The 16,018-nt window shown below is 35.7% G+C and overlaps 2 protein-coding genes across 2 annotated transcripts; both read left to right on the top strand.

The window, feature by feature from the left end:
• The first annotated feature begins 32 nt into the window (after positions 1-32).
• Positions 33-9,473, top strand: pla2g4f.2 (phospholipase A2, group IVF, tandem duplicate 2). Its single transcript, XM_079386444.1, has 20 exons — positions 33-309; positions 875-947; positions 1,133-1,269; positions 1,826-1,957; positions 2,127-2,167; positions 2,307-2,349; positions 2,489-2,543; positions 2,849-2,997; positions 3,117-3,230; positions 3,313-3,347; positions 3,577-3,715; positions 4,259-4,395; positions 4,536-4,758; positions 4,862-4,979; positions 5,175-5,312; positions 5,431-5,538; positions 7,461-7,640; positions 7,750-7,919; positions 8,003-8,189; positions 8,448-9,473. Exons 1-20 carry the CDS (start codon positions 301-303, stop codon positions 8,684-8,686), a joined length of 2,427 nt encoding a protein of 808 aa, XP_079242570.1. The 5' UTR covers positions 33-300; the 3' UTR covers positions 8,687-9,473.
• Positions 9,474-11,096: 1,623 nt separating this feature from the next.
• LOC306850442 (cytosolic phospholipase A2 zeta-like) lies at positions 11,097-14,969 on the top strand (the record flags this gene model as incomplete). Its single annotated transcript, XM_079386097.1, has 12 exons — positions 11,097-11,208; positions 11,323-11,459; positions 12,053-12,160; positions 12,368-12,504; positions 12,646-12,862; positions 12,914-13,031; positions 13,184-13,321; positions 13,438-13,545; positions 13,748-13,921; positions 14,031-14,242; positions 14,309-14,445; positions 14,732-14,969. 12 exons carry the CDS (start codon positions 11,097-11,099, stop codon positions 14,967-14,969), a joined length of 1,836 nt encoding a protein of 611 aa, XP_079242223.1.
• Positions 14,970-16,018: the final 1,049 nt, after the last annotated feature.

The following is a 16,018-nucleotide window of genomic DNA, read 5'->3' as shown; positions in this document are numbered from 1 at the left end:
CCAAACAAGGTATGTAATGTTGGCATGTAGCCATCTTTTCAAATATATTTTAGCAAATATTTGTTTCTATTTTATAGATATGGAGGATGAGTGCAAACAGAGGAAGGAGAATTTTTGATCCCACCCTCAAAACTTTAAACAAAACACTATCAAATATCTTATCAGGGTGCGAAGGGCTGGAGATAAACAAGTTTCTCAGGTTTTCTGTGTTATATTTCAGTTGGGACATCAGTACAGAGATTTTCATTTCATTTTTTGGTTTTGAGACTTCACTGTAGGCCTGCTGAGGAGAACACAACAATGCTGAAGGTACCTTGGCTCACTGATATTTGACTGATGAATTTGGCAATTCACTTGATCACTTTTGTACAACAAATATTTTTATGCTTACTCAAAATTATTTGGATGATGATTTCAAGTAAAATTTAAACCTCTTTCTGACAAGACTAATTAGCTTGCTTTGCTAAGATAATTAAAAAAGTTATTTTTGTGTAAATGTAATAACAACAACAACAACAGCAAAACTAAACTGCAACATTTAAATGAAAAAAAAAAACAATGTTATATGGTTTACTGAATACATGTTTAATGTACAGTTTATTGGAGTACATTTGACATATTTCAGTTTTTCATTTTATGTGTTTCTTATGTCTTTCTGTCTTTTTAAGATTTATTATTATTACAGCAATTTCAGTAAAAACTGTTTCTAAACTATATTTTATTTTCAGTGATAGTAGTAAGAGTTCACTTCAAATGAGAGAAATGAATTCACATATTCCATATAAGCTTACATAAACTATATATGTTGCTGTTACAATTTCATATGAAAATACTACATCTGTCTAAACCTGTTTAATTTCATTGTGTTTCACAGACAGAGTTTATGCCGTACTGGAACCTCAGTGTCACAGTGCTGCAGGGAAAGTTCAATCGGTCGTATGACCTTTGTGAGTCCATCAGCCCTCAAAAACATTGTGACTTGTGGTGAAATATTGATAAAAAATCTTTTAAAACAGGTGTTATGGGTGTATTATGTGTTTGTGTGCCTTTGCCGACTTTGATTTACTGCATACTACTTATTTCATCTAACATGTGCTTAGTGTATCTCAGACTTTGCTCTCTCTCTCTTCAGTCTCTAAATGTGACTGCTATGTCGTCTTAAACTTACCCACGGCCTGCGCTTGCTGCCATCGCACCAAGACTGTGAAAAACAGTAATGCACCAAAATGGAATGAGACGTTTCATTTTAGAGTTCACAGTGGAGTCAAGGTGAGCAAATCAGCTTTGGACACTTGCAAGAAACCTCTTTTAGTGGGAAATAATGTGCTTGCTTTTATTACTCAGGGTTTTCTTAACTAAAATATTTTGTTACGACTGTGCCTTGCCCTTTCAATCTCAGCAGACAGCATGAAGTGATTCACCACCCACATTGATCTTGAATAACAAGTGATGAATGACATGCCGGTGACGTCAATAACAGTCAAATGCTGGTATAACAGCAAAGCAATTCTATACAAATAAAAATGACTTAATCATAATCATTTAATCCCCCCAGTGGCTAAATGTGTTGCATTGCCCTGTGAAATAAAAAATAATTCAGCAAATTTTGTGTTATATTATATGTATTATAAGCCAGAAGAGTTGTTTTGCTTTTCTAAAGTAATTAGTACTAGGCTATACTTATGTAAAGGTGCTTGTGATACATGTGATTTTATGGGTTTGCAAAGCAAACTTTTGACATTATATTTGAGCCATCTTGTGTAGAGTAAGAGAGAGAGAGCTTTTGAGGTAAAGTAAACTCACCATTTTGTTCTCGTCTCCTCAGAACATTCTGGAATTCCACATATTTGATGCTGACAGGTTAACGAAAGATGACCACTTCTCCACCATCCTATTCGACATCGATAACCTCACACCTGGACAAAAGCAAACAAAATGCTTCATTACAGAGGATAGGGTAGGTGTATAATTTGATGATGAAACTATCATTTTATTTTATTTTTACAAAATCTTTGAAGTGGAAGCATTCTGTGTCCATTATGTTAAATCAGTGGATGAAAGAAAAGCATTACAAATATAGATTTAGTCCCATCCATCTTTTTGATTGTCATGCACTTTTTTTCTAGAAAAAGAGTGAGCTGTGGGTGGAGTTTGAGGTTACCATGAGGTGAGTGAGAATGTTAATGATTGAAAACAATAACAGTGTTATTAACCACATAATTGTCTTCTTCCTCTTTATGAAAAAAACATCTCTATAATTACATCAGTCTGAACTAATCTGTCATTTTATCCGTTCCTTTTTCAAGCTCTGAGAAACCTGAACCATACTTCTCTAATGGAGTGCTGATGGTAAGAACATTTTTATGACTGTATATTTTACACATACTTCAGCAGCGCATAAACAAGCTCAGATTTCCATAAAACAAAGCTAACTTTGGAAATATTTGTTGAACTAAGTAGCACTCTGAATTTTCCTGCTCATTTTTAGGCAGGTCCATTCTGTGCACTGGATGTGAAGTTGGAAAAACGTCTAAGGACTAATGGTAAATAGAAGAACACTGGGTTATTTCTGGGTTTAGATCCGTACATCTCTACTTTTTACTAACCTCAATCAGATATTTAAATATATATGAGAATTTATAATAGCCACTGTAAGCTTGAGAAAATTGTATTTGTAAAAATAGTATTTTAGGTGATAATTCTATTCCATAAATATGATTAACAGTAAATATTTTAAAACAAAAATAAAAGTTTTAGGTTTTATATAAGTATGACCTTGATCATTTTAAGGTACTGCATTAAGAACAGTGCCAAAATGATGTGAAATTTTCCTATTTGTTGACCCCAGCGGAGAAGGACATGATGTTAAAACTGCGAGGCGCGTATAAGGAAGACTGTTTGATCCCAGGCTCTGAGGAAAACCCCAGCTGCACACAGACCATTCGATACTACATCAACCGAGACCTGGAGACTGAGTTTAGTCTCATCCCACCAAAAGTGTGTCATTTATTAAACTGGTGATTTCTTACCAAATCAATTTATCAAGCATGTATATCACTAACCACTGAGAGTGTATAATGCCTCTTTATGTGTTTGCATGTTTGTTGTTTGTCCAGGCTGGGGAAGAAGTGGACGGGATAAATCCAAAGATTGCAGACATTCTGTCATCAGTTCCTATTAAATCAATACCAGCCAAACAGCAGATTAAACTCTCCATGCCTATTGGAAAGGTGGGTACTGATAAACTCAAATGGAAGACATGTATTTTTAAATGTTTGAAAAAGAACCTCTAAATAACTGTAACTCTTTTAGGATGAAGTGGATCTGCAACTAAGCACAGAGACCCGGTAAATCATTTGAATCTCCCATTTCTAATTAGCTCAGGAACAGTTTAAAGAAAGTGCTTTGGCATGTAATCCATAAACCAAACCTGAATGATTTTAACTGTGTAATTGATCGTAGTTAAATGAGACAAAGCACTGTAAACCACCAACATTTCCTCAACTGGTTTCAGTCTGATTCCATTCATTTCTCAGAATAATCATGTGTGTGTGTGTGTGTGTGTGTGTTCTGAAGCTCTGATGAAAAGTTGGACGTGCGTCTGGATTTTGATATTCCAATGGAAGAAAATAATTTTCTGTTGAAGAGACGCAAAGTCGTGTCACAAGCTCTTCAGAAAGCTTTGAATCTCAGCTCTGCACCTGAACCCAGCAAGGCAAGAAAACAAACACAAACTTGAGCAAAACACATTCAACAGACACACACTTCCTGGCAGAGTCACCTGACATGCAGTTTTACTATTGTTCCCATCAAGTTTAATTTCATTTATATAACTATTTTAAATTAATTAATTCATGTATTTATTTATTAATAATTTCATTTATGCACTGCAGATGTATGCTATTTTCTGTCAATGCATGATAATTCCAACACATTAGGTAGAAGTATAACAAAAGTGCAATAAAAGGCAAAACTATTTGCTATACAAACCAGTGTTTATAATTACAACAATATTAAAATGAGGATAAGAAATACCAGTTTACCATATCAACCAATGTAACGGCTGTTTTGTACAGCTAAACAGGAAGCAGACAACCCAAGAAGCTTTACAAATTCAATTTAGAACTTGGCCGCGCCAGGTCTTATGATACAAATAAGTTGAAAATGGCATGTCTTGTTCTGACAGATGCTTGTTTGATTAATTTATGGGGGGAAAAATATATATATATATATTTATAAGAGTGATGTGACTGCTCAGGTCCCATTGGTGGCTGTTGTGTGTTCTGGGGGTGGGACCAGAGCGATGACTGGCACATTTGGAGGCCTAAGAGCTCTGCAGAAACTCCAGCTTCTTGACACGGTCAGCTACATCACAGGGATTTCTGGCTCCACCTGGTGAGTATAAGGAGCACTACAGACCTGTCCAACTCTAAAATAGTAGTTCTCATTTGGTTTTGCTTCAAAACCCAGATTTTATTGTATGTATGTATATATTGTATGTCATTAAATATCAGACTTTCCTCATTGTCTCATAGGACTATGGCTTCTCTTTATGGTGATGCTAACTGGTCAACCAATGACCTAAATGTGGTTTTGGAGTCTGTAAAGAAGGAGATCTCTAAAAGTGTGTTTAGTATATTTTCCATTGAGCAGCTACGGCACTACAAAGCGAAGATGGAAGAGAGAGAGAAAGAAGGACACCTAGTATCTCTTGTCGATATGTGGGGTCTGGCTATAGAATACCTCATCCAAGGGAAGGTACTAAACACCCTTGATATCACAGAGGCAAAATACATTTTAAGCAAAATAAATGCAAATACATTTCTCCATCAGAAATTTCAGAAATTATTTTCTTCCTCAGAAAGAAATGGGCACACTATCTGATCAGCAGATGGCACTATTAAAGGGCCAGAACCCTCTTCCCATCTACACAGCTCTCAACATGAAGAATGGCAAGACAGGATGTACCATAGAGACTGGTAAGAATTGATTTTAATTTACTTTGACTGGTTTAATTTGTCTGCTATTTCCTATCCTACAAGATAAGGGTCCATTATGTTTAATAAGCTAATTATGTTTATTCCTCAACAGATCAATTCCTTGTATTGAGAGCAACTAGAAGTGTTTACTGTAGATATGTTGTCCATGTTTCTTTTTGTTCTTTTCTTATTCAGAATGGTGTGAGTTCACCCCATATGAGGTTGGATTTACCAAATATGGTGCCTTCATACCTGCACAGAACTTTGGGAGTGAATATTATCTCGGCCACATGATCAAGAAACTCCCTGAAACTGGAATTTACTCTCTATTGGGTAAAAAGATATAAAGTTAAAGTATATATATATATATACTTTAAAGAAATATATAAGTTAAAGAAAATGACTGGCAATTGTTCATATTCATATTATTCAAAATGTTTTGTGTTTGCAGGAATATGGAGCAGTGTTTTCTCTCTGAGCCTGACTCAGCTTTGGAGTTCTGTCACTGGAGTGATTCCATCCTGGGCCAGCAAAGTTGGGGAAGAAGTGAATCAGTCAGGTAAGAGTAAGGCACGGATAATAAGACCACCTGAGCAAATAATCCCTGTGCAGCTTCTCAAAAATTTGGTTGCCTTTCAGTTTTATTCCTTGTAAAGTAGAAGTATGCTAAATCGTTTATATTGAGTATGCACTAGTAGTGTGCTTCAGGTGTAAAAAAACAAACAAACAATGAAATAAAAGCCCACTTAAGTGTACTTAAAGAGAGTATACTTTCATTACTTTCTTAACACACTTAAGTACAGTGCATTTTGTAATGATCTCAAATTAAATGCTTTACATTTTAAATCATGTTTTAATATTCTTTTGTCGTGCTTTAAATAAGTACAACTGTGTTTGTGTTGACTAACAAGCACATGTAAAGTACTTGATTATTTTAAATGTGTTAAATGTGCAATTTGATATTAAATTTAATATAATTTAAATGTACTAAATTTGAACTTAATCATTACAAGTATATAATAATATATTTAAATACATGACATACAAGTGTCAATACAAATTACATTTAAAAATATTTTAGTTTGTCATGAATGCTTCTCAATACATTTGGCAGTACACTTTAACCATATTTCAAAGACAACAGTAGAAATTAATTCGAATAAATAAATACTAAAACATGCAATAAAGCTTCTGAAAACATTAGTACCTTAAAGCGGTCTTATGATGCTTTTTTAAAGGTCATTATTTTGTGTATTTGAACAGAATATGTTGACATGCTTTAATGTTCAAAAAACACATTATTTTTCAAAGACTGTTCATTATTATAGGTCCTCTATGCCACACCTCTCTCAAACCCGTCGTTTTCTACAAAGTCCCTCCTTCCAACAAGCGTAGTCTGCTCTGATTGGCCAACTGGCACATTGCATTGTGATTGGCCGAACACCACAAGCTTGCTTTGGAAATGTAACGCTCCTTTGCATAATCGCGAGCTTCAGCTTTCAAAATAAAAGTAAAGGCAGTTAATAACGTCCTTAGTTCTACCATCAGGTCAAGCCCGAAAGGGGGGATGATGCTCGTATGTGTTTGCACACAAGCCGCGGTTAAGACAGCTGACTCCACTGTAATGTGTGACCCTGTCTCTCTCTCTCTCTCTCTCTCTCTCTCTCTCTCTCACACACATACACACACACACACACAACTCCGCATTTGAACAGTCAATAGCAAATACTTAAACTAATAACAAAACATACAGTTGCTGATTCCGAAGCGCCAGATTGTCATAGCAAAGTCAGAATTTCCTCCTCTCCTAGGTTCACCAAATGGCCATCCATAAAATGCGTTGTAATAACATCTGGGTTGTGCTGTTCTGTTATAAGTAATCTTAATGATTCCTAAATGCATCTACTTTCGGAAGGCCAAATAAAGTGCTTTAGCTTTCACCTAGAAGCACATAGCGTCTCCCTGACATGGCTTCATCAACACTTCTAAGGTAACTGAAACCACACCTTCTTTGTGAACATTTGGGAGGCATTAGGCAAATATTTCCACATCGTGACGTAGACATGTGGAGGCGTTTTTGAATGAGGGGGGCGTGTTTTGGGGTGGCAGAGTCTTAAAGAATATCTCTTTGGTTTTGAGACTTTAGTCTTTGCAACTTCAGGGATCTTATCTATGCACAATCAGCTTGTAACACTCCAAAAAGAAAGGAAAACTTAAAATCGCACCATATGACCCCCTTTAAGTTTTTCAAATTTATTTGTAACTCTAAGATACTAATCAGAACAAGCAAGTTACACATTAAACATTTTTCTCAGTTTTTCCTTAACATTGTTTTCCTAAAAAAGTTAAAGCTACCCAGACTGGGTAAATACATTACCAGTTGTGATTACAATTTTGTAATGGCAAATATTCTGTTTTATGTTTGCATTTGTTTAATCTATATGCAAACAATGACAAATTCTTATCCTCCCTTATCTGTAGACACAGATGACAAACCATCAACGTCAGACACACTTCAGGTCAGCCCTATGACTAATTTGGCAAAAAAGTTGAGCAACTTTCTGACCTGCCGCCCCATTATCAGCCAAGTGTTCAACTTCCTAAGAGGCTTCCACCTGCACAGAAACTACAGTGAGAACTGTGACTTCACCACATGGAAAGGTCAGAACATCGTTTATGCTATCGAGTTTAGCCTAATTAATGCTAAGTCCCTTTTGATTCAGTTTGATCAAACTGAGAAAGGATTAATTACAAAGAAGTCTTTCTGCAGACACACATCCAGATGCCTTCCCAAACTCCCTGACACCAGCAGACGCCACACTTGACCTGGTGGACACTGCTTTTGTTATCAAGTCAGGATTTCCTCCTGTGTTACGCTCTAACAGACGTGCAGACGTTATTCTGTCTCTGAACTACGCTTGGGACTCGGACCACTTCAAAGTGAGGGAGACCACAAAGATATAGCAGATTATGAGGAGAATGAGATAAAAATGTAATTTTGTTGTTTCCGTGTGTGTCTATAGGTCATAAAGCAAACTCAGGAGCATTGCGCTGATCGCAAGATTCCATTTCCAAAGATCGATTACAAAAAGTTGGAGTCTGAGCCGATTAAGGAAGTTTATGTGTTTGAAGATAAAGAGAATCCAGATGCTCCCATAGTGATTCACTTTCCACTGATCAATAACTCATTCAAACAGTTCAAGTCTCCTGGTGAGTACCGCCAACTGTAACCTGTAAGTTGGTGTTATTAAAGGGATAGCCTAGTTCACCCAAAAAGGAAAATTCTAGCATCATCTGCTTACTAAAAAGACAATTTGAAAAGATATTCCAACTGCTTTGTCCATGCAAATTTTCATTTTTGGCTGAACTATTCCTATAAGTATCTTAAATAGAGATTCTCCCTTTGCAAGAAGATAATAGATTACAAAGTGTATTTTTATAAAGTAATTTTGTCTGTTTGTGTGGCAGGAGTGAAGAGAGAGGGTAAGGCAGAGATAAAGGAAGGAGATTTTGATATCGACTTCACTAGTATGTTCTGTCCATTCGCCACTCAAAACCTTACATATCAACCTGAGGATTTCCAGAAGCTGACCAGCCTCGCCACCTACAACATTCTGAACAACAAAGACGTCATTTTAAACACGCTGAGCAAAGCGCTGAAGAGAAACATGGAGAGAATTCCGGCTACAAAGGCGACAAAATTCTGATTTGATGTTGACAACTAAAGTTAAGGCTGACAGCAGGAGCGACTGCAGAGTGATTTTTGTTTATATTTAACTTCACCCAAAAATGTCAACATTCATCACCCTCATATTGTTCCAAAACTGTGCAATTTCCTTTTTTCTGTAGATCAGAGAGGGTTAATGCAATAATCTATTCTTATCAATAAAAGTGAGGGTGACCAGGGACTGCCAAGCTCAAAAAATGACATACAGCATCACAAAAGGTCCATTACAGTAGTCCAAGTAATGCCATACTTACCATTTTCCAAGTGTGGCATTATTGGTCATGGCATCATGGCAACCTTGATACTCCTTCTTATTTGAATAAAACACATAATATTTGAGAGCTGTGAGAAGGTTTTCAGTAAATAATGGCACATCTTGTTCATTTCCTTACATATATTACAACTTTCTTGGTGCTTTATGTAATTTTTAAAGCTTGAAACTCACTGGACACCTAGTTATATAAATATAATAACTCTAGTCTATAAAACTAGGTGCATATGTTTGTTCTGTATTCTGTTTGTAATGTGTGAGGATTTTATATGAAGAGTTTGTTACATTAGTTTTTTGGTACAGAGAGTCATTTTATTATAATAATTTTTGGTTATTTATTCATGTAATGATTTTTTTTTTTGAAAAACCTGCTATAATCTCTATGTGCAGTGCATTTTTTTCAGGTCTGTGACTGGAATCATGTTTATTGTATTGTCCCTATCCAAATAAACGTATAAATTAATAAATAAAATAAAATACATTGTATGGTAATGAGCAGAACATCTTTTGCATTTCATGGGAAAAAATAAGGCATGGAACAGCATGAAATGTGAGTCATTGATGTAAACGACAGAATTTTCTTTCATTGGTGAACTATTATTATTTCACAACATTTGTTAATCATTTATCCAAGTAGAGATTTTATATTTGGAGATAAACAGATGCTACATATGTACACTACTGTTTAAAAGTTTGGGGTCAGTAAGAGTTTTTCATGTTTGGGGAAAAATCTCTTATATATGCTCACCAAAACTGCATTTATTTGATCAAAAATACAATTTAAATTAAAATAATAGTTTTCTACTTTAATATATATTTTTTCCACTTTAATAGATTTAATATATAACTAATATATAATTGTCATATTAAATTAACAAATAGTTTGCTATGATATACTAATAAATATTAGCTTCACATTATTTAAAGTCAACAGTGAGTACTTTGTTAAAACAGCATCTTTGTTTCTGTCAAGAAACAAACTTATCGAACTTATCACAATCATTTTTGTCATTTCAACTTGCTTTTCTTCATAAGTAACTAAATTAAAAGTGTTCAAAAAAGTGCAATAAACTTAATTACTTTGTTTGTATAACTTTGTTGGTTGTAATGTTGGCACTATGTTTTTATTTAAAAACTTTTAGGCACCAATTTTTAACAACAAAAACAGTTTTAGTAGGTTAAGACCACTACTTTGGCAACCAAATTAAACCTGATTTATTAATTAAAATATTTGTTTATTTTTATTTATTTGCAGACATCACTAGTGTGCAAAGGTATTTCTGATTAGCTAATTAAGCACAGACTTCGTATTCCAAATACATGGCAGTCTGGCCAATATGACTGAAGATTATGCACTGAAGATTTTTTTTTTTTTTTTTGCTGCGATTCCCTGTGATCAGGTAGTAGACACATATTATGAGTGGTGTTCCACACATAAAATACATAGCATGTTATTCGGGCCAATGTAACTTAGAATCAATGTAAATCAGAAAGGGATTTTTTTTCTCCTGAAAATTTTACTTGCATTGGATTAAGATTTACTGACTTTTTTCCATACAGGGCATAATTACTTGCACCACAAAAATTTTTCATTTTCTTTAAGCATTTTTTTTTATGTTTTTCAACCTTGTTACACTTGTGGTGTTACCGGTCAAAAATGATAAATCATCTTATAAATCTCATATTATGCAATATTATCACCTAATATTGGTACCAATCTTTTTGTCAGCTTGTTTTATTCAATTAGGACTGGTTTTGTGTTGAGTTTTGGAACTGATTCATCATAGGCCTTACATACATAAGGTTTTTTGTAAAACAGATCATTTTTAATTTATTTTGTGAATCAGTTTGAGAATTTGTTTTATAAAAAAGAAAGCAGAGCAATTTATATATATAAAAAAACAATACAGTGAAATATATCAAATAAATGTATTTAGTTATTTTCAAAGATATTTGCATTTTAGTATAGCCTGGAGAGTTCACTTCACATATTCCACACTAAATTCACATGTTCCATGCCATTTTACTTCCTCATAGGTTGATGTTACAATTTCAGATGAAAATACTGCAACATCTGTCTAAACCAGTTTAATTTCATTGTGTTTCACAGAAAGAGTTCATGCCGTACTGGAACCTGCAGTGTCACAGAGCTGCAGGGAAAATTCAATCGTATGACAGTAGTCGTATGACCTTTGTGAGTCCATCAGCCCTCAAAAACATTGTGACTTGTGGTATAAATAAAACAATTATAAAAAAGCTTTTAAACAGATGTTCTGGGTGTATTATACAACAGACTTCATCTAACAAGTGCTTAGTGTATCTCAGACTTTTCTCTCTCTCTCCAGTGTCTAAATGTGACTGCTACGTCGTCTTAAAGTTACCCACGGCCAGCACCTGCTGCCATCGCACCAAGACTGTGAAAAACAGTAATATACCAAAATGGAGTGAAACCTTTGGTTTCAGAGTTAACAGCGGTGTCAAGGTGAGCAAATCTGTTCAGACAGCTGCAAAAAAACTTTGACATTACTGAGGTTTTCATGACTGAAAGGTTTTGTTGCCCTTCCAATCTCAGCTGAGAGTATGAAGTGATTCTACACCCTTGTTCTTGAATAACAAGTGACGACTGACATGCTGGTGTTGTCACTAACAGTGAAATTGCTGGAATAACAGCAAAGTAATTCTATACGAGTGACCAGTATAGTTATTTAACCCAATTTTAATCCCCAAAATATCCCAAGAAACTTGGTAAATTGTCAGCCAATGGCTAAATTTGTTCCATTGCCCTGGTAAATAAGTAATGAATGAATAGTATAATGTGACTTCAATGTACCCAGTTTTTGAAATTACTTATTACTGCATTCATAGTGCAGTAATTAGCTGATTGTTAACAGTTTAACAGAAGCTATGCACATAATTCATGCAACGTGTCATAGGGCATATGAAAAAGGTGGAGAAGGTCAAAATTCTGTTTAGAAAACCATAAAAAGAGAAAGCTGTTGGTGGAGTTTGAAATGACTGTCAAGTGAGTGAAAATATTATCAGCTGAAAACAATAATGGTGTTATTAACCATGTAGTGCACATTAGTAATTGTCATAAATAATTTTCTGTTGAAGAGACGCAAAGTCATGTCACAAGCTCTTCAGAAAGCTTTGAATCTCAGCTCTGCACCTGAACCCAGCAAGGCAAGAAAACAAACACAAACTTGAGCAAAACACATTCAACAGACACACACTTCCTGGCAGAGTCACCTGACATGCAGTTTTACTATTTTCCCCATCAATTTTTATTTAATTTATATTCTATTCTTTATATTATTTGAATTAATACATGTAATAATTGAATAATTTATGAAAAATAAATATATTTATAAGAGTGATGTGACTGCTCAGGTCCCATTGGTGGCTGTTGTGTGTTCTGGGGGTGGGACCAGAGCGATGACTGGCACATTTGGAGGCCTAAGAGCTCTGCAGAAACTCCAGCTTCTTGATAAGGTCAGCTACATCACAGGGGTGTCTGGCTCCACCTGGTGAGTATAAGGAGCACTACAGGTCTGTCTATTTCTAAATCGGTGCTTCATCAAAGTATAGGCTTTGCTTCAAAACCAAAACCCAGATTTTACATTGGAGATCATGTCATTAAACACCAGACTTTCATCATTGTCTCATAGGACTATGGCTTCTCTTTATGGTGATGCTAACTGGTCAAACAATGACCTAAATGGAGGCATGGAGTCTGTAAAGAAGGAGATCTCTAAAAGTGTGTTCAGTATATTTTCCCCCGAGCAGCTACGGCACTACAAAGAGAAGATGGAAGAGAAAGAAGGACTACTCATATCTCTGATTGACATGTGGGGTCTGGCTATAGAATACCTCATTCAAGGAAAGGTACCTGAATACCATTGATTTCATAGAAACAAAATACATTTGCTTCCTCAGAAAGAAATGGGTACACTATCTGATCAGCAGATGGCACTATCAAAGGGGCAGAACCCTCTTCCCATCTACACAGCTCTCAACATGAAAAATAGGAAGACAGGCTGTACCACAGAGACTAGTAAGAATGGATTTTAATTCACTTTGGCTGGTTTAATTTGCTTGATGCTTCCTATCCTACAAGTTAATTATGTTTGTTCCTCACCAGATCAATTATATGTATTGAGAGCAACAAAAAGTACTTATGTTTCTCTTTGCTCTTTTCTTATTCAGAATGGTGTGAGTTCACCCCATATCAGGTTAGATTTATCAAATATGGTGCCTTCATACCTGCACAGAACTTTGGGAGTGAATATTATCTCGGCCACATGATCAAGAAACTCCCTGAAACTGGAATTTACTCTCTATTGGGTAAATACATGAAAATACTTAACTTAATTAATGGTTAATTAATGGTAAACAATTCAAAGTTAGAGATAGTGATTGGTTGTATTTAAAATGTTAGTCAAAATGTGTTGTGTTTGCAGGAATGTGGAGCAGTGTTATTTCTCTGAGCCTGACTCAGCTTTGGAGTCGCATTACAGGAGTGATCCCATCCTGGGCCAGCAAAACTGGGGAAGAAGTGAACCACACAGGTAAGAGGAAAGCAATATCGGTGAGTAAAAGTCCCTGTGTTGCTTCTCAAAAGCTTGGTTGCCTTTCAGCTTTATTAATGAGCAAAAATAACCTAGTTCCTTATTCAAACTCGCACTCCTAGAAAAAATGTGCAAAAATTTTACTTTTTAGGGGTACAATGGCTTGTTACTGGGTCAGTATATCATTCTTCCTTAACTGTAGACACAGATGACAAACCATCAACGTCGGACCCACTTCAGGACAGCCCGAAGACTGACTTGGCAAAAAAGCTAAGCGTCTTTCTGACCAGCCGCCCCATTATCAGCCAAGTGTTCAACTTCCTTAGAGGCTTCCACCTGCACAGGAACTACAACTGTGACTTCACCCCATGGAAAGGTCAGAACATCATTTATGCTGTCGAGTACAGCCTAATTAGTGCTATTCCCCTTTTGAGTCAGTTTAATCAAACTTGGAAATGATCAATTATAAAGTGGACTTTCTGCAGACACACATTCAAACGCCTTCCCAAACTCCCTGACACCAGCAGACGCCACACATGGCCTGGTTGACTCTGCTTTTGTTATCAAGTCAGGATTTCCTCCTGTGTTATGCTCTAACAGACGTGCAGACGTCATTCGGTCTCTGAACTACTCTTGGGACCCAGACCAGATTACAAGGAGAAAGATCTCTAAGAAAATAAGATTCTGTTGTTTCCGTGTGTGTCGATAGGTCATAAAGCAAACTCAGGAGCATTGCGCTGATCGCAAGATTTCATTTCCAAAGATCGATTACAAAAAGTTGGAGTCTGAGCCGATTAAGGAAGTTTATGTGTTTGAAGATAAAGAGAATCCAGATGTTCCCATAGTGATTCACTTTCCACTGATCAATATCTCATTCAAACAGTTCAAGTCTCCTGGGGAGTAACGGCAACTTTAACCTTTACTATTACCATAATTTTTAACAGTAGTTCACTCAAAAATGGGCAATCTACCATCATTTAGATAATTTGAAGAATGTTTCAGCTGTTTTTTTCCATGCAATGATTGTCAGTAGATCCCAAACATAATTGGACCCCACTGATTTTCATTATATGAATAAAAAGGCATTCATTTAATTCATAATTGCACTTGAATTTAGCATAGAATGCCACAACTCTATCAATTAAATTTCTATCAATGAAAAAAGTGATTGTGTTTGTGTGGCAAGAGTGAAGAGAGAGGGTAAGGCAGAGATAAAGGAAGGAGATTTTGATGTTGATTTCACCAGTTTGTCAAGTCCATTCTCCACTCTCAACCTTACATACAAACCAGAGGATTTCCAGAAGCTGAGCAGCCTCACCACCTACAACATTCTGAACAACAAAGACATCATTTTAAACACGCTGAGCAAAGCGCTGAAGAGAAACATGGAGAGAATTCCTGCTACAAAGGTGTCAAAATTCTGATTTGATGTTGACAACTAAAGTTAAGGCTGACAGCAGGAGCGACTGCAGAGTGATTTAAATGATAAAGGTACTAAAGGGATAGTTCACCCAAAAATGTCATCATTCATCACCCTTATATTGTTCCAAAACGATGTGATTTTCCTTGTTTTTGTAGATCAGAGGGTGGTATAATAAGCTATTTTTAACAATGAAAGCATCATAAAAAGTCCATTACAGTAGTCCAAATAATGCCACAAATGCCATTTGCCAAGAGTTCTGAAGTCATATGATAGCTTTGTCTAAAGGACAGCCCAAAATTTAAATTCACAAAAGTATTCACCAAAATCCTTCTCCCTTTGGTAATCTTGATGTACCTTATTTGAATAAAGGTAAATAATATTTGAGAGCTGTGGCAGGTTTCTTTTTTTAAAATAAATAAATACTGGCACAACTTGTTCTTTTCTCACACACATACATACACTATATTGCCAAAAGTATTCTAATTAACATGTTTGACTGCTTTAGTAATTTCTATGAGTACAAATCTGAATGTTTAAGCATATAAAGATATTCTACGGAATTGTGTGCTTCTAATGTTATAGCAACAGTTTGGACAGGACCCTTTTCTAGTCTAACATGACAGTGGTTCAAAAAGACATGATTGATTCAGTCAGTGTGGAAGAACTTGACTGGTCTGCAGAAAGCCAAGTCCTAATCCCAGCTGAACACCTCTGGTGTGATTTTAAATGCAGACCTTGAGCCAAAAACTCATCGCCAAACAGCAATGACTTGTATAGACATATAAGGACAAAAGTGTTGGGACACCCTTTCTTTAGAACAGAAAAAGGCACTAACAAAACTGTGGCAACAAAGATGGAAACATAATTAATGTATTTAAAAATTGTATTTACATCTCTGTTGCAACATTTTTGGACGTGTCTAAAATGACAGTACCCTTATGTACAAGTCATTGGTGTTTGGTGATGAGTTTTTGGCTCAAGGTATGCATTTAAAGTCACACCAGAGGTGTTCAGCTGGGATTAGGACTTGGCTTTCTGCAGACCAGTCAA

This window comes from Barbus barbus (assembly GCF_936440315.1).
Source record: "Barbus barbus genome assembly, chromosome: 30".
NCBI lineage: Eukaryota > Metazoa > Chordata > Actinopteri > Cypriniformes > Cyprinidae > Barbus > Barbus barbus.
The sequence above is the reverse complement of the archived record's forward strand: the minus strand, read 5'-3'. Positions and strand labels throughout refer to the sequence as shown.

Bases quoted from the DNA above. Each gene is read 5' to 3' on its own strand.
- pla2g4f.2 (XM_079386444.1), top strand. The intron at 2,168-2,306 runs GTGAGTGAGAAT...TCCTTTTTCAAG, and splicing joins GAGTTTGAGGTTACCATGAG to CTCTGAGAAACCTGAACCAT. The intron at 8,190-8,447 runs GTGAGTACCGCC...TTTGTGTGGCAG, and splicing joins CAAACAGTTCAAGTCTCCTG to GAGTGAAGAGAGAGGGTAAG.